This window comes from Orbicella faveolata, unplaced genomic scaffold (genome assembly GCF_042242905.1).
Source record: "Orbicella faveolata isolate gen_17 unplaced genomic scaffold, um_ofav_v1 contig_12, whole genome shotgun sequence".
Lineage (NCBI taxonomy): Eukaryota > Metazoa > Cnidaria > Anthozoa > Scleractinia > Merulinidae > Orbicella > Orbicella faveolata.
In genome coordinates, this window is record NW_028301539.1 from 373147 (window position 1) to 394035 (window position 20889).

At 38.6% G+C, this 20889-nt stretch overlaps 4 protein-coding genes across 6 annotated transcripts; 2 read left to right on the top strand and 2 right to left on the bottom strand.

Moving 5' to 3' along the window:
- Nucleotides 1-286: 286 nt before the first annotated feature.
- LOC110067539 (uncharacterized) lies at nucleotides 287-2840 on the bottom strand. Its single transcript, XM_020774880.2, has one exon. The coding sequence runs from the start codon at nucleotides 2703-2705 to the stop codon at nucleotides 1638-1640; it is 1068 nt and encodes a 355-aa protein (XP_020630539.2). The 5' UTR covers nucleotides 2706-2840; the 3' UTR covers nucleotides 287-1637.
- A 1564-nt stretch (nucleotides 2841-4404) lies between these two features.
- Nucleotides 4405-6060, bottom strand: LOC110067413 (uncharacterized). Of its 2 annotated transcripts, none has more exons than XM_020774736.2 (2): nucleotides 5589-6060; nucleotides 4405-5128 (listed from the first exon to the last, which is right to left on the bottom strand). In XM_020774736.2, the coding sequence occupies exons 1-2, from the start codon at nucleotides 5887-5889 to the stop codon at nucleotides 4689-4691; spliced, it is 741 nt and encodes a 246-aa protein (XP_020630395.2). In that variant the 5' UTR covers nucleotides 5890-6060; the 3' UTR covers nucleotides 4405-4688. The 2 variants fall into 2 exon arrangements, with proteins under 2 accessions (XP_020630395.2, XP_089139687.1); XM_089283561.1 differs by having other exon boundaries at nucleotides 4405-5122; nucleotides 5580-6060.
- A 2408-nt stretch (nucleotides 6061-8468) lies between these two features.
- On the top strand, nucleotides 8469-10290 carry LOC110067474 (uncharacterized). The gene has a single exon (XM_020774799.2). It carries the CDS (start codon nucleotides 8850-8852, stop codon nucleotides 9966-9968), a length of 1119 nt encoding a protein of 372 aa, XP_020630458.2. The 5' UTR covers nucleotides 8469-8849; the 3' UTR covers nucleotides 9969-10290.
- A 408-nt stretch (nucleotides 10291-10698) lies between these two features.
- On the top strand, nucleotides 10699-20843 carry LOC110067477 (mitofusin-2-like). Of its 2 annotated transcripts, XM_089283534.1 has the most exons (19): nucleotides 10700-11078; nucleotides 11716-11958; nucleotides 12732-12814; nucleotides 12947-12985; nucleotides 13371-13479; nucleotides 13733-13840; nucleotides 14182-14289; nucleotides 14766-14811; nucleotides 15049-15119; nucleotides 15261-15382; nucleotides 15846-15972; nucleotides 16415-16519; nucleotides 16597-16699; nucleotides 16793-16856; nucleotides 17113-17269; nucleotides 17654-17866; nucleotides 17969-18165; nucleotides 18887-19021; nucleotides 19643-20843. In XM_089283534.1, exons 1-19 carry the CDS (start codon nucleotides 10854-10856, stop codon nucleotides 19716-19718), a joined length of 2331 nt encoding a protein of 776 aa, XP_089139660.1. In that variant the 5' UTR covers nucleotides 10700-10853; the 3' UTR covers nucleotides 19719-20843. The 2 variants fall into 2 exon arrangements, with proteins under 2 accessions (XP_089139659.1, XP_089139660.1); XM_089283533.1 differs by having other exon boundaries at nucleotides 10699-11078; nucleotides 15049-15382.
- The last annotated feature ends 46 nt before the right edge of the window (nucleotides 20844-20889 follow it).

Here is a 20889-nt window from a genome sequence, read left to right on the forward strand (position 1 = left end):
GGTTTGAGACATGGACTGCCGAAGGCGGTCCCCTGTATGGGGGTCCTGGGACATCCTCCCCCAAAAAATTTAAACATTGAAGTTTTCGTAAATGGGATTTCTGTCATTGAGTCAGAGTCAGTGTGTTAGAATGTCTCATTTTTTTTTTTTTTTTTAATTTAGGGGGTTCCACTGAACCTACCTAATACCCCTAGATCTGCCCCAAATTCATCTTTGTGTGATCTGTCTGTCAGCACATCTTGAAGTTGTTACGTAGCAAACAACTAAGAATACAATACAATGCAACAACAGTATAAATCAAGTTTATTCACAGCATTCTTATTCCACCCAAACTTCCCATGCAAACATTGCAAATGAGACTGTTACCCAGAAACCACTTATGGGCAAGAGTTAGGGTGAAAACAACTCTTGCTGCCTGAGGAATAACAGGAGTTATAATCCATCCAATATTTTAGCTCGCACTGGATTGATCTAAATGCGCCACGTGACTGAATATGCCCCAGCTAACACTAGGGAATATCTGAGTGATATTCCCCAATATCCAAAACTATGCGTGTCACGAAAAATATGCGAAGGATAACAAACACAATAGCAGCCATTTAGCATGAAAATATGCTTGGATATTTGTCCTTGGACATTGTCTGTTCCTAAGAGCTCACAGTTTTGGTCAAGCCCACGGAAAACTGTTCCCTTCTCAGAACAGATCATGTCCACAGACAAATATCTGAGCATATTTTTGTGCCACATAGAGGCTATTGTTTATATATAATGGGCCCTGTGCATCTAGAAGGGTAGTGGTAATACACAAGTTATAAGGTAGGGGTGTGCCATCGGAACGTGGAAAAACGTACCCTGTAGCAGACCATGTGCAGCTGCATTTCACATTCTTATTCTAGAGTACAACTAATCATAGTCTATGAATTTTAAGTCTTAAAAGACTTGTTTTCAATCTTGTTAAGTAGGAGCATTGTTTAATTAATAATGGATTCTGTGCTGTGGGTCAAATGTTAAAAAGTTAAATGTAAATGAATAACAAGCCCAACCAAACCACCCACGTCCATATAATTCTATCCCATAAGTTTTTTTTTTTTTAACAAAGGTATCATTTTAGTGGTAAGCTGGCAATTCAGTGGCAAATCTAATAAAGTTGAGAAAAAAAACAGAAAAGTGGAAGAGTAGACAGTTTCTTGGTCTAAGAAAGTAAAAATATAAGAAAATCACAGGGCAGTGCACTTAAGGTGCCAGGTTCCACAGGCAACTAATATTTGCCTTTGGGCGACTGCAAAAATTTACTTTTTCTCATAGTAACTTAAGTGCTTGGCACCCAGGATTTAATGGTTAGGAACCTTTGGGCTCCTTGTAATTTTCCCTTGACATCAATTTACATTAACATTTGTAGTCAGTGTCTTCAATAAGTGCAAAAAACACTTGAACATGAAACTTCAAAGGTTCTTACCTAGTTCTTACTTACTTGTAAAACATAAGAAAATAAGTGGTTACTAGTGTAACTAAACCACATGTACATAAGCTAACAAGCAGTCATATCAATTTTCCTTTGGCTGTAAGTTTTCACACTTTGTCTTTGAGTAGGTCACTTGTCAGCAAACTGGTTAAATAAACTAAGTACCATATTGTCATTAAGACAAAGTGTGTGATAAATTTCCTTTCTTTAGTTCATGCATTTTCTTGGCTAGTTCAATCCCCTTACTCAAACCACCTGGAAAAACTAGGTTTGTTTTTAACACACGCTTGCCTACTTCCTTTAACTTGCTGCCGATGTTGCCAGATGCATCTGTTTCACAAGAATACATCTTTTCATGAGGTTCAAACTTGGGTGGTAGCTCTTCAAGTCCATCCTTTGCCCTTGAAAATCTCACCTTCTTGTGAATAAAAACTGCAGTATAGCACTCGTCAATTTGTGTATGGGCACCAAAAAGATCTTTTTCCTTAATATAATAAATCACGGCAATGTCAGTTCTATTCTTCAGGCATGTCTCTGACCAATAACAGCCTGGAAGAGCTACATTAGCATATTTATCAAGTACACGACATTCTTTTTCTTCGATATTATGACCAAGATACAAAGAGCCTCCTGGCATTAAAATACGCAGCAGCTCTCTGACTAGATTGCATTGTACATTTTTATCACCCAAGTCTCGTAGTCCTCCATAGTTGATGGCATGCGCGAATTTCGGTTTGTCTCCAAGGAAATGAAGTTTTCCATCTGAGCTTATTGTTCCAAAGCTACTTGGCGTGTCATTGAATAGTTTTTTTGCATACTCCACAGCGTATTGATCGACATGAGCACCACCAATACCTATTTTCGGGTATTTCTTTCTGAGTAGAGTTAACCATTCATTACAGCCAGTGTTGCTGTCGAACACCGATGTCTCATCATTCAAATTCAGCTGTTTTGCTAATTCAGGAATCCAGCTTTCCTCTACCGTCGTTTCATTAGCGTGTTTGCGTCGACAGTGAATATCTTCCCAGTTGTGTTTAAACACCGTTTTCTGAAACCAGTGATGAAAATGTTGCTTGGCTCGATCTAAAATCCCTTTTCCACCAGAAGCTCGAAGACTGAATTGTGCCAATAGGAACATGAATAGGATCAAAATGGTCGCCACTGCCATGAATACAATGCGGCCATAACGAACGTTAGTGATCCTCATACTGCGTTTCCAGCAAGTCGGATACATAAATGCCATCCACGATTACATTACTACCTTCCTATATCCATGGTCGTGTAGTTTCTACATGAAATTGCTTAAAATTTTAATAATTCCAAACATCGAGTGGATCAACGATAGTGCAGTAAAATACACGTCGAACATGAAACTGAGGCTACCCTCAACCCCAGGGTCTTCTCCGTCTCACTTTCCGCGGTAGCCAAACCAAGCAATAAAGTTACGCTCCAAGGTACCCTGGTATGCACCCTGCATACATTTCCTAGTTACCTTGCTTTCAGTTTGTTTTTTCTTTTCTCTTTTTTCATGTGATTTTTCTCCTGATCTCCCCGGGTGGTTCCTGGGCAATCATGTAGTATAAAATGTTTAAGCAAGCAACCGGAACGATGATCCTGCTGGTATACGTTGGATCAATAGTGATCTAATCGGCTTTACATATAAAATGAAGAATACAAAAGCAAAAACCGACACAACGTAGAATGATTTTTTGAAGGTGTACTATATTTCGGCTGGCCAAACCAACCTTCTTCAGGTACAATGGAAGATTTTACATTGGTGCGTGTTTTTATGTAGCCGATATTTACGTAATATACCGGAAATACGCAAAAGTAATTGATAGTGTAAATTGAAGATAAGCATACGGTAAAATAAAATAACATGATAAAAGAAAACAAATGGAAACAATTAATATGTTTCTTCGCGGATGTTCAGACCATTAGGATCAATTGTTCTGCCTTTTTGAATTAATAAAGCTTCCCTGGCCTTACGGATAGAGTCTCGGTTAGAAACGATTTTTTCGATGGGGATTAATTGCACGTCGTTAGCAGTGTAGTCAATTATTCCCTTCCATCCATCTGTGGCCTGTGGTGGGTTATGCCTCCACATTCATTTTTTAATTATTTAAATTTTCTCCCAATTTTTTTCTTCCTTTTTCTTCTATAAAGATCTCCTTGCTCCCACCCATGCATTTATGTCACCTCCATCCAAAGAACTTTGTTGCAATTAAAATAATCAGTACTCCACGGAAAAAAACACTACTGTTGTTGCGAATTATCCGCTCATTTCAGTTTAAAAGAGCCATATATATCTTCCCTTGCTCGGTGGCTGGAGGTCTAATTTTTTTTTCTGTTTAATATGATCTCAAAAATGTCACGTCTTTATCCTTGTAGCCATCGTGATTTCAAACCCAATTTTTGCGCGGCCAACATGTGCAAAAATCTGTATTTGTACGTAAACGCCTTGGTATGTAAGGCTCACCAAGAACAGATGTACGCCAGCAACAAAAACAGCAATAATGAAACCCTTATTTACATTTATGTACAAAGACAGGGTCAATCCAGCACACGACAATGTTCATTGGGTGCCTGGAGGTTCTTGTCAAAGCTGTATTGTGGCACGCATGAATATCTTCCGCAGTCCACTCCACGTTTCCACTCCAAGCCAACTTGTGTTTTTACATTTAAGCTCGTCAGCAGATCCGCCGTCTCGACTAGGACTACCAGGAGCTCTCAACTTTTGAACATACCACTCTTCCGCACTGCTAGCGTCCAAAAGACTTTTCAATATCGAGCGACCTCTCTGTGGAATGAGTTGCAACCTGCGCTCAAACTTAGCCCATCCGTGACGGATTTCAAGCGCCTACTCAGGCGAAAGAATCTTAATGACTGTTCTATTTAATTTTATTCTACCTTTGACTTCTTTTTACGTTATCATTGTCATGTGTTTAGCTTTGCGTTTTTTAAAATTTTGTGATGTAAACAAAGTATCCATTTATGAATGTATGTAAAATAAGCCACGAAAACTACAGATGTGAAAAGCCTAATTTAATTAAGCTAGCCTGAATCTGAGATATCGTCCCAGTCGCTCGCTCCGTCACAGCCTCTGCCAGGAAACAAAAAGCGGGTGAAACTTAGACTGCCCGAGAATAAGGATAAACTAGAAGCAAAACACGTATTTTTAACTGCTTTAAGGTTACAGTGCTATACATTGTAACTCCTTATTGATTTATATATATTTAGCATACACATCAACACAGGTGGTTCCACCATTATCTCCCTCGTGTGCGTTTATCAAATCCTCTCCGTACCAGATTCGCAGCTGTTGCCCAGAAGATAGAAATAGCGGAGTTGAGATATCCGAGAAGACAATCTCCGGGGAATCTGGGTGATAGCCCGGCAAGGTATACCGTAAGCCTTCACCCTCCGGTAGCAGGATGTCGTCATTTGCGGTCGTGATAAATGTATCAAGCTCGGATTGCGATTTACGGCAACCAAACTTAGACCATGCATTTTCATCGTCACTCCAAATACAAGTGACTTCACCCGCTACGTGAACAAGCTTCACAGAGTTAACAGAGCCACCAATTTCAACCTCAAAGCTGCCAAAGTTGTCGTCTTTCGCCCCAAAACACACTGGGGCAGTGTTCAGCTTTTGCCAAGGGGTTTCTGTAATATTCATAAAATTATAAAACTCTTATTATTGTTTACATTATATCTTAAAAATTTTGAAGGAAAACGCACGTTAAACTGATGTTTTGTTTCTCTGACTATATAGCAACACGGAAAATGAGGGGTCTTAATTTGCTCCTTTGAATATTAACAAGGTCATCAGAAAAAAAGTAAATTTTCCTGTTATTAATAATGTATTTCTAAAGAATAAGAAAACTTACTCTTCGTACGTTTGTCACGAAAACTGAACAAAATAATACTGACCACTGCAGTAAAATCAGATAGCCGAAACAAGCTTTTATTTTGCAGGCCGAAACGATTTTTTCAAACGGACTGTTAAAAGTAGTGAAAATAGGTATTTATAGAAGGAAACTGAAAAATATACCAAAAGCATTCTAATTTAAAACATCTGGAAACTAACTTGAAGCTAGGCTATAGAAGTTAAAGAACAGCTTACCCGAGTCAGGATTATCAGCATAAACTGAATTCGCTCTCTTCACAAAATACTTGGAACGAAAATACTTTGTGTTGTTGTTAAACTGGCAGATTTTGTAGGCAAGGTTGTAATTAACACTTTGACAAGCTGGTTGCATGCTACAAGCGATGTAACAAGCAAACAGGTGATCTGTACTGAATGAGTTATAGACGTGATCAACAAGGGCGAAACCATGTTCTGAGTGGTGATCTGTACACGATCTACTAGCTAGTTCCCGGCGAAAAAAAGTGAAGAAAACTATGAGACTGAAAAACATCATCATCCGTGTTTAGAACCTCTGCGGAGTACTTCAGCCAACTGTGTATTCTGAAAGCTGCTGATTGAAAAACTTTTTGTCGTCCCATATGTCCATTATAAATATTTTATTGGTCAAAAGTTTTCCGGGGTTATTGTTATTAGTGTTGTATATATAGAGATCTCTTCAGTGTAGTCTTCTTGTTCTTTACTGATTTTAACAGCCTGTATTTGTAACATCTAACGTGAACATATAGAAAAGGTACCACGGGGGAGCAGGGCCGGGATGGCGCAGTGGTGAGAGCGCTCGCCTCCCACCAATGTGGCCTGGGTTCGATTCCGGCCTGGGGCCTGTTTCTCGAAGGTCCCGAAAAGTTTTGGCACCCGACAAGTCGTAGCAAAATCTCAAACCTTATGATTACAGAGCTGTTTTGTTCACATGTACTAAATATGAACAGAGGCTCCCTTCATGCAAGAAGTTTCAGGCGTATACACCTCTCTGTTTCTTGATGCAGATTGATTAAAAATTGCTTTGCGGGCCCGGAAGGTTTCCGGGGCTTTCGGGAAACGGGACCCAGGTGCCATAGATACGTTGAGTTTGTTGTTGGTTCTTGTCTTGCTCCGAGGATTTTTCTCCCGGTTCTCCGGTTTTCCTTCCTCCACAAAACTAACCTCTCCAAATTCCAATTCGACCAGGATAGAAGACCCGCATGAAACCAACTACTGCTGCTGTGGCGTCCTCTCTAACTATTGGGTTTTTTCTTGTAATTTACTGAGAAAACTTTGTTGTAGTTTGCTCTCTCAGTTATTTTGTACTGTCGACCAGAGAACAACAATCTATAACGTAATTTATGTTTTCATCTAGTCAAGTGAAAAACAGTAAGGGCTGTTAATAATTTATTTGTTTTTACTGCATGTTTTATCTTGTTTTCAAGTCAGGACATAAACCAAACATCAGTGATTTCGGCAGTTTTTAGTACTGAATTGTATTTTTACCTTCCTTTTTATGTCCATGTTAGTTCGAAAAAAAGTTGTGTTCGCTAGCTTGGCTCAATTTATATAGATTTATTACATGGCTAGCTCCGTGAGCGGGCAAGATGACTCAAATCCTGCACTGTGATTGGCTACCCGAGCGGGCAAGATGGAGCTATCTTGCCCGCTCGGGACCACTCGCTGTGTTCCGGAAGAAAAATTTCCCCGAAAGCCATATAATAAATCCTTTATTGACCAAGCTTATTCGGTCAAGATGGCTGGATAATGGCCTCGTTCTTTTTTTGCGAGTTTATGGACCTCGACTCCGTCTCGGTCCATAAACACGCAAAAAAGAACTTGGCCAATATCCAGCCATCTTGACCTCACACTTGTATTGGTCAATAACCCATATATATAGCTGAGATTGTTTTAGGCTAATAATCATAATGCCGATACTGAGTAGTTGTGTGCTGAACTAAAATATTTTTACTCGGCCATGGTATTTCTAACCGTGAGAGAGGAAGGAACCGAGATGATCTCCCTAATAAAAGAATAAAATATAGATTAAACCCAGTTCACCCGTTGACCCTATGTATAACAGTTTGCCATTTCTGGCTTTCGTCTCGAGCGATAAAAGTTAATCTATCACAATAAAATATTTTTCTGTACGTAAAACCAACAGTTTCTCTCCACACTGAACCAGTTCATTTTATTTTTTGCTGGACACACACACCGGTGCGGAATGATGAACGAGATACCACTAGTTACATTGTTTCAGTGGGTTTCCTTCATTTTTTGCGATTAATCTCGTCAAATTTTTCGCTCACTCTTTTGCGCTTTCGTTGGCCTTTCTACTTGTTAGAAAAATTTCCATCCTCACCTCCAGGAAAATGAAAATTTTGAAGGAAAAGAGTCCATGGTGGGGACGATCACGATTTTCTCCCATGTTAAGAGAATAAATTCGAGGGTTTATTTCCGGTGTCTCTGGTCCAATTCATTTCATGGTGCTCTTTCAGACAAGCTTGGCAAGATCTTCTTAAGTCATTTTGTCTATAAATCTCTCCATATCAATAGAAAATGACAGAAGGTTATGCAATACGGTAAAGGACAGTAAACTGCGTAGTTATTTGTCATAATGTAAAGGGTAACTGTAGAATTCACACATAGCCAGACTTGTTCACCTGAATGGCACGTGAGAGTTTGGGCTCAGGCATGTACGCAGCGCGGACCTATTTTTGAAATTGGGCGATCGATAGCGTGCGCCCTGGCGGTGAGGAACTGAGTTCGAGCTTGGAAGGCAAGATTTTTTTTTCGCAGCTGTTATTTACCTTAACAATTCACTAAAGTACTTTTTTTCTCAGAAATTCTTAGAATTCTTAGAGCTGTCACAAATTTGAGAATGAACTACGGCCCATAAATTTTCCTTCCAAGGATTGAAGTGATAATAAATGGAAAAGACCCGGGAAAAGATCCAGGTCACGCACAACGATAAAAATAGATGGCACTCTTCTACTCTTTAATATTGAGAACCAATATTGGCTTTTTAGTTTTAATCACAAATGATCATTAGCATTTTGTTTTTGTTACAGAATCTGTTTTCCCACATTGTTTGGACTACGGCAAAACTTTGATGTATTTTTATGGAAATATAGCCTAATCAAAGTCTTAATTACACGTCAGACTTGAACAACGACGTCAGGCAAATACATCTGTTGACTGCACCTATTTTGGGGTAGTTACACCTCACTTCCGATAAACAAAGACCTGCTTGTTTAAACAAATTGTCAGAGCTCGTTAACGAAGTAAGTGGACTGTAATGAATCTTATTCATGGGATCGGTATCCGGAGTATTTGTTGTCTCGAGTTTCTAGGCACGCATAATTTTCGAATCCACTTGAATTGTGGGCTGTTAGATAGATTTCGTCATGTCCTAGCTAAACATGTATTTTATAGAGCTAGTTTGCTCACAAGTTTTACTGCCTTAAGTGTTTTCCTAATTAAGTCTTAAATTTTAAGATGGCCAAGGCAACAAGACAGTTGCGACACAATGAAGAACATTACGTTGCCAAGATGAACTTCCGAAGTGAGAAGATTCTACGAAGTCAAATCGACCGATTGAACAAGGAGAAACTGTTGCAGGTGAAAAGCCTAAACGCTCAAATGAGGACGTATGAGAGAAAGTTGCAGAAGATAAACGACAGAGTCGCTGAAGTGGAAAAACTTTCACGAACTGACTTAGACCCGTCTCAGCGTCTTCCAACTCGAGAGCACTTCAACAAGCTAAACAGTGATGCCGTGCGACAGCGACATCTCGCCACTGGAGTCGGTTACTCGTACATAGATCAGCTGTTAGGAGTATCAAAACCACTCGTGAACAGACCGCTAAGGTGGGGAATAAACCCGTCTTTACCAAGTCTTCAACAGCACACTTCTAAACCGATTACTCTGGTAACAGACGCTGCCTCGTCGAATGCATTCATGACGGAGATTAAAGGTCACCCTATCTATCTTCGACCGAGAGAAGCAGTTTATATCAAGAGGCAAAGACCTGCTCCGGGTGCTTTGATTTTGCCTCCCATCGCATTGAAAACCAGTGAAAAACAAGCCATGGAACGGCAGTCAGTGTTTCATGTCGAGAACAATACAATGTCACATGATTCTTTGCCCGAAAAAGACGAAGTTAATCCCGTAATAACTATCCAGGATGTAAGTTCGCAGCTCTCTCCGATTACTGAAAGCGGAACTGAACAAGCAACAGAAATCTCTAAAACGGACGGTGAAAGTGATATTGCCATACATACAACGGGAATGTTAAAGAAAAAAGAACATATCAAGGTTAAACTGAATGAAACAGAACCGTCTAACATTATGGAAAAACCTGACATAGTTGTAGAAAACGAAGAGGCTTCGCGTATGAACAAGGAAATATTCAGGAGTGCTAGTAGTTCACCCTCATCATCATTGCGAGGGCATTTTATTACAGAATATGAGTTTCCATCACACGGTGCGAAACGTTTTACTCGAAGCACCGAAATGTTAAGTGTTGAAACGAGCGAGGCTCGGACCGAAAAATACAATGAAAACGAACCAAACTCATTTCGGTATCAACTTCATGCTAGAAGATTTTCTTTGTAAATTAATCCGACAAGATCAAAGAATGACCTTTCAAAATGGTATCACAATTTCCCTATTAATAGCAAAAAATTGAATATTTTACATATATTTTACATATGTATGACAAAACTATAGTTTCGTTATTCTTTTTAAGATAGCAAAGTTAAAAATCAATTATCATATAAACAGATTATTTGTCTTGTGGCAACTTCATGAATGACACGAATTTGTCTTGGCTGGCAGAGACAATAAATAGATAAATGAGGATTATTATATTTTTGCAGCATATTTTCTTCATAAATACACTTACTATCAAGGTAATTAAAGTTTATTGTTATAGGAACAGTTTTGTTGTTTTAACTGAGTAGGCATTCCGGCGAATTAACAAGGTCCATGGATTAGCGCACAGTAGAGGTTAGTTAGGAGCAGTGATCTAAACAAGAGGCGCTGCTTATTCTTCAAAAAGGATTTTTTTGCGCATCTCTGCTCTCCAGTAATCAGTACCTTCTACCTCCCAGTCAAGTCGGTGGCGGTTTTAGTCCACGCGTGCTATCCGCGTGCAATTATTCACGCGCGACTACCATCAAGAAACTATTCGATGCTGGTCTGTATTTCAAAGCTGATAGATACCCGGGATGGATACGATCAAAAGTCAAAACTGAAGTAAGAAGCTGTACCAACTGCGGTTTGCGCGCGCGCTTATCTCGGTCGAAACCACGCGCCTTTCTAATTGGTCAGCGGTTTCAAGTGGAAAAATATGCCTAATTAATAAGATTCACGTGCGTATATCGAGAAGTGATATGAAGTCCTGTGAAAATCCGTGTAGTTATAGCTAAATAACCTTTTATTCTTCCATCGACAACAAATCAGTCCCTTAGTTGGGTATCAAGTCTACCCTTTGTTGTCATGAGGAACTCATCGTCTCAATTTAAACGAGCTTATTCGCTAAAAGACGGCGAAATGAACGGTGTTCATGGCGAGTCTCCTCTGCACAATTTTGTGAAAGCCAAGCAGAAGATTAACTCCACTTTTGGTGACATTGGGAAGTATCTTGAGAACTGTAATAACTTTCTGGCGGATTGCAAAATATCTGATGATAATAACGAAGAAATCAAGAAGTTTTCTACTGAGGTATGTGTGTTTGACATAAAACAAGTTAAAAAGCTTCTCAGCTTATGTAAGACGTGTAACTTGTACGTAAGCTTAATTAAGCTTAAGTTTATTACGTTTATACATGTACTAGTTAAAGTTTGTTGCCTTTAGCCTTATGTTTCGTATCATTACTGATCAGTGGTTTTTATACGGTCAAAATAATTATCCATGTGTGTTAAATTTGTAGAAACATTCATTATGATTGGAATAAAAACAATGGAACACGAGCTTTTTCTGATTTGTGCATCATGTACAATATAGACCTGTTAATTAAGATTCAGTATCTAAAATGTGCTGTTAGGATGTTTAAGTTTTTAACGTTGCTTCCTGCCCTAAACCTACAACCTGAGGGCCTGTTTTGGATAGTTTGATTTTTAGAATATGATTGCCACATTACACCAGTTTAGTCCCATTTTGAGCTGGTTGACAATAATGTGAGATTTGTGAGCAAATGGTGACCTTGTTTTGAGAGAGATTGTTTTGAGATATTTAGGTAGCCTTTTACAAACTTGACATTAGTAGACATACAGATCATAAATTTTTGAAAAATATTTTGCAATTAAAAACTTGATTTGTGTCATGAGTAAATGGTTTGTTTCCTCTGGCTTATAAACAGGTTTCAGGCTATTTAGCACAGGTCTCAGGTATCTCTGAGGTGTTAGCAAGAGACCAGATGAAAGTTGCTTTCTTTGGGCGTACAAGTAATGGAAAAAGTACTGCAGTGAATGCTATGCTACAAGACAAGATCTTACCAATGGGCATTGGTCATACAACAAACTGTTTTCTGAGTGTTCATGGCTCTGATTTACCAGACCCTTATATTTTAATTCCAGAGAGTAATGAGAAAAAGAATGTCAAGGTTTGGCTTCATTTTACTTTGCTATATAATATATTTAATATGTAACTCTTCATGGTATACTATGACATAGGTTAATCAGCACATGTGACATTTAAATGGCTTGGTATACAAGTGTTTGAAATTTACTTGCAACTGCAGACTTACAGTAAGACTAAATGAGATTGATACATACAGGCACAGTGGTTGGCAAGTGGTAAAGCCCCTTGTTCACCCAGCAAAGTTAATAGAAATCAAATGCAAACAGTGTAATAGTGTTATCACAATCCAGTCCCTAGTCTATTAAACTTAAAATGTAGAACACTGATTAGTTGAAGGAAATACTACTGGTTTTGTTTGATACATAAAATCCTTATCTCTGCTATGATGCAATAGCAAAACTGTGCACACTCTCAGTGGGCCTTCTGTCAATTGATAGTAACTGTCTCTGCAGTAGACAATCAGATTGTAGATTTGCCAGTAGTCAGCAACTGGGACATGAGTATTACTACTAGGCTAAGTCGGTGACTGACTATATACAACTGCATTATCACCATATGAAAGATGCAGATGTCTTGATTGAATTACAAAATAATGCAGCATAGGAATGTACACAGCCTCTCTTTTTACGTTCATGAAAGGTAGCTTTTTGAGTAAGTTAAGCATCAGTAAATCTTAACTTACAAAATTAAAGAGAACTTTGTACACCTGTCTAAAGGTTTTAATGGCCAATATAGTACTTATAATATAGCAACATGTAATTTTCAGTATTAACCCTGCTTCTGTTATCAAAACAGTCTTTATCTCAACTTGCTCATGCTCTGTGTGATGAAAAGCTTGACCACAGCAGTCTTGTTCAAGTCTTCTGGCCAAAATCAAGGTTTGTTTGTTAGTTATAATTAAAAATAATTATTATTTACTGATCTATCTATATGGACAGTCAAGTAAGGTAGACAGTTATCATATAAATAATTATAATGATATAATTATTTTATAATTTCCAATTTTTCAGATGCAAAATGCTGTCTGAAGATGTTGTTCTGGTTGACAGGTAAGAAGCAAAGAGATTAACCTGAAAATTGCAGTGTTCCGTCACTGTCTAAGTCATAGATCCCATATTTGCTACATGAGCTAACCATTTACAAGTCCATTAGTATATGTATACCAGTTATATGTGTAACTTAAAGGGTGTGATACAAACCTGTGCCTAAATTCCCTAGAATGAAAAAGAGGAACATGTCAAATTTTCATCATTATTATCAGTTTTAAAATTTTGAATTTACCATATGGACAAGTAGATCTCAACTGGAAATGCCATTGCTTTACAGACTTTTGCTACAATGAACTTGTATCTTTAACCACCTGGTGTAAATAACAAAAATAATGTTAAGTCAGTACTTTATGTGTGATTTTCTTTTTATTATTAACAATTATAGTCCTGGTATTGATGTCAGTCCAGATCTTGATTTGTGGATTGACAAACATTGCTTAGATGCTGATGTGTTTGTATTGGTTGCTAATGCCGAGTCTACACTCATGGTCACGGTATGTAAATTGTGTTTATTTACACTACGTGTACGTAAATAACATACAGTAGTTGTGAGAAATGAAGTATTAACCAGGCTATAGCTCTATACATGTAAGAGTACTTCCAAAGAGGTTTTGTATGGTGTATTCTAGAATTATGGTAATAAAAGTTGTCTTGATCATTTGTTGAAGTATACTGTATTCACTGAATGAATTATATTGCGTTCATCTCTAGGCATCACTTAGACCTTCATCTCTTTCTTTCCTACAGGAGAAGAATTTCTTCCACAAAGTCAACCAACGTCTTTCACGACCAAACATCTTCATCCTGAACAATAGATGGGATGCGTCTGCCTCAGAACCTGACACAATGGAGCTAGTAAGTGATTTCTGAAAAGAACTGATGCTAGTGGAAGGTTATGATTTTGTCACCAAAACTGGTAAACCCTGATCACTAAAACAGGTTTGGTCTACATATGGGAATTACGGTGTCAATGTTTAACTGTGGTTTCCACAAAAGTATGATGTGCAGGTGTATCACAGAATACTTCCTAACATTTTTTCAGGTTGCCTCAATAGTACACATTTACTGTGACAAAACCAGTTTTAACCTGGGACCCATTGGAGTCAGGGGAAACTGGTGTTTTAGTCACTGCTAATCCAATCCTTGAACCATGACATGAACTGCAGTGAATGTTTCCCTTTTTCCTCTACACTCAGGTCAAAAATCAGCACCTGAGTAGGAACATCAGCTTCCTTGCTGATGAGCTTAAGTGTGTGGACAGAGCTCAAGCCGAGGACAGAGTGTTTTTCGTGTCTGCCAAAGAAGTAAGTCACAGTACTGTGTGGTAGGTTGTGTGGAACTTACAGCAATTATCCACACATTGTACTGACATCAGGAAAGATCACTGGAAATTTTGAGGCATTGTGTTTTGGGAAGCCAAAGAATGGAGCTAAACTGGGTTACTTAGAGGATCAGTGGAGGGGGAGAGGGGAGGCTCATGCCATTAAAAGGATATGAATGTTTCTTGGAGCAAGATGTTTGGAAGATTGATTAAAGATTATGTTAAAAAATGCCAGCACCTACATGTATGGCTTATGAGAGTCATACTTGAATGAAATGAACTCTGTACGGGTTCCACAAATCTTTGTGTTATATACAAGTGAAGAGGTCAATTAAAGATGGTGGATATTTTATTATTATTATTATCATTATCATTATCATTATCATCATCATTATCATTATCATTATCATTATCATTATCATCATCATTATTATTAATTTCTGTTTTGTTTTTCTCCAGACTCTAATGACAAGAATGCAGAAACACCAGGGAATGCCTCAAGGAGGTATATGAACTCATTTCTTGTTATTCAATTTACCTTTCCTTCCAACTGTTTAATTTCGAGGCAAAGTAATTTGTTGCCACAGTGTTTAAAAGCTTATTATTCTGAGCAGAAACAAACCAACCAACAAACAATGAAACAAAGAACGCAGCATTAGTTTTTATCATATCTTTTTTTTTTTTTTTACATAGGCTTAAATAAGTAAATACTATTATTTACATTGCAGTTCTTAATTTGTAGGTGGTGCCATTCATGTTGAAGGATTCCCTGCTCGTCAGTTGGAGTTTGAGAACTTTGAACGTAAATTTGAGGTAAAGATGATGTGGACAATTAATTTGTCGCTAAATCTTTCCACAAGAAGAAATTGTTGGCTGAAGCATTTGATCAGAGATAAATGTGTTAATATTTGCTATTGCATGTACAACTGTAAAGTAATGTGTTTATGTTCACAGGAGTGTATTTCTAAGTCAGCCATCCAGACCAAGTTTGAATCTCATGCAGTCAGTGGGATGAAAATCACTAACATGGTGAAAGTCCTTATGGAGCAGATTGTTGGCTGTGCCTTTCAGCAAAGGTTAGTTAGAGTGTCTGTAGTAGAGAGGTGTCCATCTTGGAGAGGTAACTATGATGACGTCACTTTGAAGTCTCCACTGACAGTTTAGAGTGTTTAGACCCAGAAGTGAGTGTCGTGTGAATTTCTGAATCTAAATTGATCGCTGAATGATAATGGTACATACCGCAAATTGTCGACACCTGGTCCCTGAAGTGTTCGTAATAAAGAGGTTAAATTTGTATGGTTTTACTCCCTAGCGCTGAGATGTAGTGTATGTTGTCCGTTTTAGGGAGGGTCTGTATTATAGAGGGCTTTTTTAGAGGAAATGTATGAAAATTTTGTCGGTACATAGAAAATTGTCCATATTAGAGAGGTGTCTGTATGGAGAGGTTTGAATTTAAGTCTTTTTGTTACCCACAGTGTCAGGTGTGAAATTTCATCTCTCAAGCTACCATCATTATTGAATTTTTTTCTTCTTTTGCAGAACAAAACTGGAGAAGGCTAAGAAAGAACAGGAAAACCGACTGGAGTATGTGAAGGAACAACTGGAGATCTGCAGTCATGATTCCAAGAGACAGATCAAGGAAATTACAGCTAAAGTGGAAGCACAGGTAAAGAATTTTGCAACAGATCACTTCACTTTTAGATCAGTTATTTATAGAGCTTACTCAATAATTGATGGAAAAAAATGATCCAAAGAACAGTCAGACCAGTTCTAAGAATTCATCGCTTTCACTTCACAAGAGAGTTCAAGGCAGGATGATCTCCCCTTAGGGCCAGCATTTCCGTTCAACTTAAGGTAGAAATAATAGCATCTAGATTTTTGTGCATTCTTGTAGACATTTTTTCATGTTGATAGAGCCCAGATGCCATTTACCCCACATTTGTTGCTGGGCATGACCTTCAGCAGGCTGTCCATGAAAGACTAAATTTACAATGTTGACATAAATTAATCAATTTTTTGAGTACAAACTTGGGTGTAAACTTCTGTGGGACCCTGGGTCGATAGTATGTCATTTATAATAATTATAAAGTATGTTTTTTTGTCTCCAGGTAACTGAAGCCATGACAGAAGAGATTGGTCGATTGGGATTACTAGTGAATGAATTTGATCATCCTTTTCACCCTCATCCTGGTTTCCTTAGAACATACAAAAAGGTAACATCTACATAGAACGGTACAGCTACACTGTATTATTATCTGTAAGGGTTAAATGCATGATTGTTGCTTAACAGGAGCTTTACAGTCACCTGGAGAGAGGCCTGGGAAGGAATATGACAGCTCGTTGCTCTAATTCTCAGACTCAAGTCATTTGTGATGCACAGAGGGACATGACAGGTCAGTTGTTTGCAAATCATTGAGGTTCTAGTATTATTATGTGACTAACCATCAGATCTTTCCTTCTAATTGTAAAGTTACATCAAATTTCAGATCGTCTCCGTGGTCTTCTCCCACCAGAATCACCTGAGGTATCACTTGAACCAGGAACCCCAGCGTGAGTATAATGCACAGTAAACTTTTCATTTTGGTAATGTGTGAAATATTCTAAGGTGGGAGGAAGAAAAGGGGGGAGGGGGGGTGAGAAGGGCATGGAGGGAGGGAGAGAGGGAGGGAGGGGTGAGTGATAAGGGTATGGAGAGGAAAGGAACAAGAGAGAGATGAGATAGAGAGGAAGGGGTCATTTATAGCTGTTGTCTGACATGATTGTATTATCATTCCACTTATTTTCTTGTGTTTTTAATTCATTTTAGTCTTGATTTCCAAGCAAGCTACAAATTGGATGTCCCAAGTTTGTGCACTGACTTCCAGGAAGACATAGAGTTTCATTTCACACTGGGCTGGCAGGCGATTTTAAGGAAGTTTTTGGCACCTCATAATGCTGGTCTGGCCATTGCTTTGGGAGCTAATGTAAGATTAGAACACACACATTTAAACAGAATGGTCATAAAACGTGTACTTCGTTATATTTGATGTTAGGCAAACGGTTTGTTATTTATTACATTTTTTCAATAACTTATTGCTCAAAAAAGTACCCTTAATGACAACTGACTTCACTTCAAGTCTTTTTAAATTACGTTGAGAAAATGGATTGTTGTATTTCCAGGTCCAGTGAAGTGCAGAAATTTAGTTTTGTTGTTGTTTACTGAAAGTCACGCGTACTGTGACACTGTTGTTTAAACACGATCGTAAGAAATGTATAAAGGACTACAAAGTTTAAGTTTCATTCTGGTACATGTATCAGAACCAAATCTTAAGCATAGATACTTATGCCGCTGCTCTTATTTTTTTCAGATTCAGAGAAACGTCCAGAGTCTAGTGCCAACTGCCCAGCACAATGCTCAATCGTATTCTACAGAGGGAAGGCCTAGGGCGAGTACCCAAACCAGTTCGTCACGTGACGTTATGACACGTTATGAGGGTGATGACGTCACTTTAGCCGTCATACAAGGGCTTGCTTCACTGACGTCACGCACGGGTACACTGGTGGTCATAGTCGGTGGATTGGTGAGGGTTTAGTTGCATTTGTTCAATATGTGAACCAACTTAAAATTACAATTAAATTAGTTTTATCATGGTCTAAAATGTGTGGATGGTTTTTGTTAACAGATCTGGAAGACCGTGGGCTGGAAGTTTATCGCCCTGTGTGGCGGTCTGTACAGTGGTGTCTATGTGATCGAGAGACTGCGCTGGACCAACAATGCTAAAGAGAAAACCTTCAAGCGTCAGTTTGTGGAATATGCCACTGAAAAGCTTCAGTTGGTGGTCAGCTTTACAAGTGCCAACTGCAGTATACAAGTACAACAGTGAGTTGAAGTGACATAGATCATTTATAAATCAGCGTTAAAATGACTCTTGAAATAAATGTAATGCGTCTTTGGTTTCATTTACCATGCCTTGTGATTGGTTCATAAAAGATCGTGCCATAAGTACAGAGCAAAAGTGTTGTTTGTCGACCGAGAGTTATTCACACATGTTGGCTGAGCTTTCAGGTTGTCACGTGTTCTTTTGGTGTCTGTCCTTTATGGCTATAATGTCACGTGTTTCGTACAAGTCCTTCACTTGTAAGGAGATTATGAATGTTGAACTCATGATCATGCCATTTGGCAAAATGTTGGCACGCAAATTGGATAAGGATTATCCAGACCTGTCTATGAACTAGCATACGATTACGAGTAATGGTATCGGTATGATATATGTAGTAGTACGTTTAGACAAGTTTACTTTACTGCTGAGTAGTTTCTCTATCACTCTTGCAAGGAGACAAATATTCGTTGAATGTCGCGAATTTTCTTATGTTCAAAAACTTTTGGATCAACCTTTTTTCAGTAGAAACACTGTTTACTTAACATGCTTAGTTTTAATCCGTGTCCTCCGTGTGGGTTTCGCTTGATGTGCCTTGATCCAGTGTTGTTAATTTCTTGTTTGTTTACCGAAATCTCTAAACGTTACTCTAGTTAATCTTGTTTATGCAGCGTTATTTCTGTTGTAGATGACAAACTGATGATTGTGTTAATTTAATGTCAGAGAATTAACGTCGACCTTCGTGAAGCTTAAGTCGCTGGTACAGAGAGCAAAAGAGACTCTTGAAGAAAATATCATTGAACTGTACAAAGAAATCACTAGACTTGAAAAGATCGAAAACGATGCCAAAATATTAAGGTAAGGCAATGGTTTAACTTTTAATCATGCCATGCGCGGTGGCCTCATGGTTAGTGCGCTCGACTCCGGATCGAGCGGTCTGGGTTCGGGACATTGTGTTGTGTTCTTGGGCAAGACACTTTACTCTCACAGTACCTCTCTCCACACAGGTGTACAAAAGGTTACTGACGAATTCAATGCTGGGGGTAACCCTGCAACGGACTAACATCTCATCCAGGGAGAGTAGAAATACTCCTAGTCGCTTCATGCGACAGAAACCGGAACAAGCTCAAGCCTTATGGGCCACTTGGCTCGTATGCAGACTTTACCTTTACCTTTTACCGTACAAGAGAGTATCCGTGGAAGACGTGATAACTTAGTGACCTCCTGTTGTGTTTTTGGGCAAGACGTTTACTCACAATGCCTCTCTCTTCACCCAGTTGTGTGTGTGTGTGGGAGGGAGGGTGGGGAGTGGGATGGGAGAGGGAGGTAGTTAGCTGTTAGCATCCCATAAGCGTGAGACTGAGTGGTATTACTCCTAGTCACTTCATGCTACAAAATTCTTAGTCATCCACTTTTGAACGAGTGATTTTGTAAGTTGAAGCAGTTGAATGTCTAATTTAGTATACCTCCCTTGTGTAGGAACAAAGCAAGTTGGTTTGAAAGCGAGTTGACTCAGTTTGTGGCGGAGTTTGGTTTGGAAAAGAGCAAGATGTGAAGTGCTGTTGTGGTGAAAACTGCACCAACATCTCGTCATGTCTGACTTCTAGACACAGCTGAACGGTAAACGGGAAGTGTTTGGCTTGCAAAACGACAATTCAAGACATCTTTGATTCCCGTTAAAGTGACGTTAATCCCTGCGGCCAGTTACACGGATGATAATGCAGAGTGGATGTAGACAAAGACGATGATGCTGTCGTGCTAACACTTCTGTTGAAGTGGCACAGTTGTTTTGTTTCTTCTGTAAAAAGACGGGTTGTATATAACATATTTGTAATACAAAAAGAGCTGTAAATACACCACTATTAGCAAACTGCAATTTCCACGAGGTGAACGACATTTCCACAACCTAATGAAATCCCTGCGAGAAAAAAATGTATCTAATTATAAAAATAAAACGAAGGCTATATACCTGATCGAGGAATGTAAGGAGAAGTTTTATTCTTGTTATTTTGAGCTATTGTTTGCAACTTGAAATATGTTTTTATCGTCTTTGAAGTATGTGAGATTTAGGTTTGAATTACCTGAAAGTACTAGTTATTTAAGATTGTTACGGGGACAAGGGTATTTATTGACAACTGTCAGTTCGGTGAGATCTCCCCGCCAGACACGACCTAAGTAAGAAAATTATCCGTGGGTACTTTAATATCTTTGCCTTCAAGACTTACTGTAATCCGTGTGGGAAAGTTCGCTAATGTATTGCACAGTGTAGATAGTATACTAGGAAATTGAGTGTCTTATTATCGCTATTCAAGCTCGGAATAGACCATATTCATTTCCAAGCTCATTGAAAGTTTTACTATTTCAGTACATTACCGAGAAAACAGGAGAAGAGAATAAAGGAAACTATCGAAGATGAGCCTTATAATGGTTCTCAGAATTAATGTGGAAAGAATGTAGCTTGGACACTTAACACTGAGAAGTTGAAAACTTTGGATTAAAATTAAGAGTCTTAATCGTACTTCGAAGTCGTTTGTTGTTACTGGTGAAGGGGTTGCGTTACTTTCAACAGCGATCTACATCTTGTAACCCAGCCAAATGTGTGCGTAAACAATATTCCCTTGGTAGAAAGAGTTGTGAATGGCACTTTTGTCTCTTACGTAAATAAAGAATAATGTTCAAATTATGTTTCTTGCTTTTACCATGAGCAGCGTGTGATAACGGTGATT

Coding starts and splice junctions, on each gene's coding strand:
- LOC110067539 (XM_020774880.2), bottom strand. CDS start 2,705: ATGGCATTTATGTATCCGACTTGCTGGAAACGCAGTATGAGGATCACT.
- LOC110067413 (XM_089283561.1), bottom strand. CDS start 5,889: ATGATGATGTTTTTCAGTCTCATAGTTTTCTTCACTTTTTTTCGCCGG. Junction 5,123..5,579: donor TCCTGACTCGGGTAAGCTGT/TCTTTAACTTCT, acceptor TTACAGAAACCC/CTTGGCAAAAGCTGAACACT.
- LOC110067474 (XM_020774799.2), top strand. CDS start 8,850: ATGGCCAAGGCAACAAGACAGTTGCGACACAATGAAGAACATTACGTT.
- LOC110067477 (XM_089283533.1), top strand. CDS start 10,854: ATGAGGAACTCATCGTCTCAATTTAAACGAGCTTATTCGCTAAAAGAC. Junction 15,383..15,845: donor GGCTGTGCCTTTCAGCAAAG/GTTAGTTAGAGT, acceptor CTTCTTTTGCAG/AACAAAACTGGAGAAGGCTA. Junction 16,857..17,112: donor CTTGAACCAGGAACCCCAGC/GTGAGTATAATG, acceptor AATTCATTTTAG/TCTTGATTTCCAAGCAAGCT.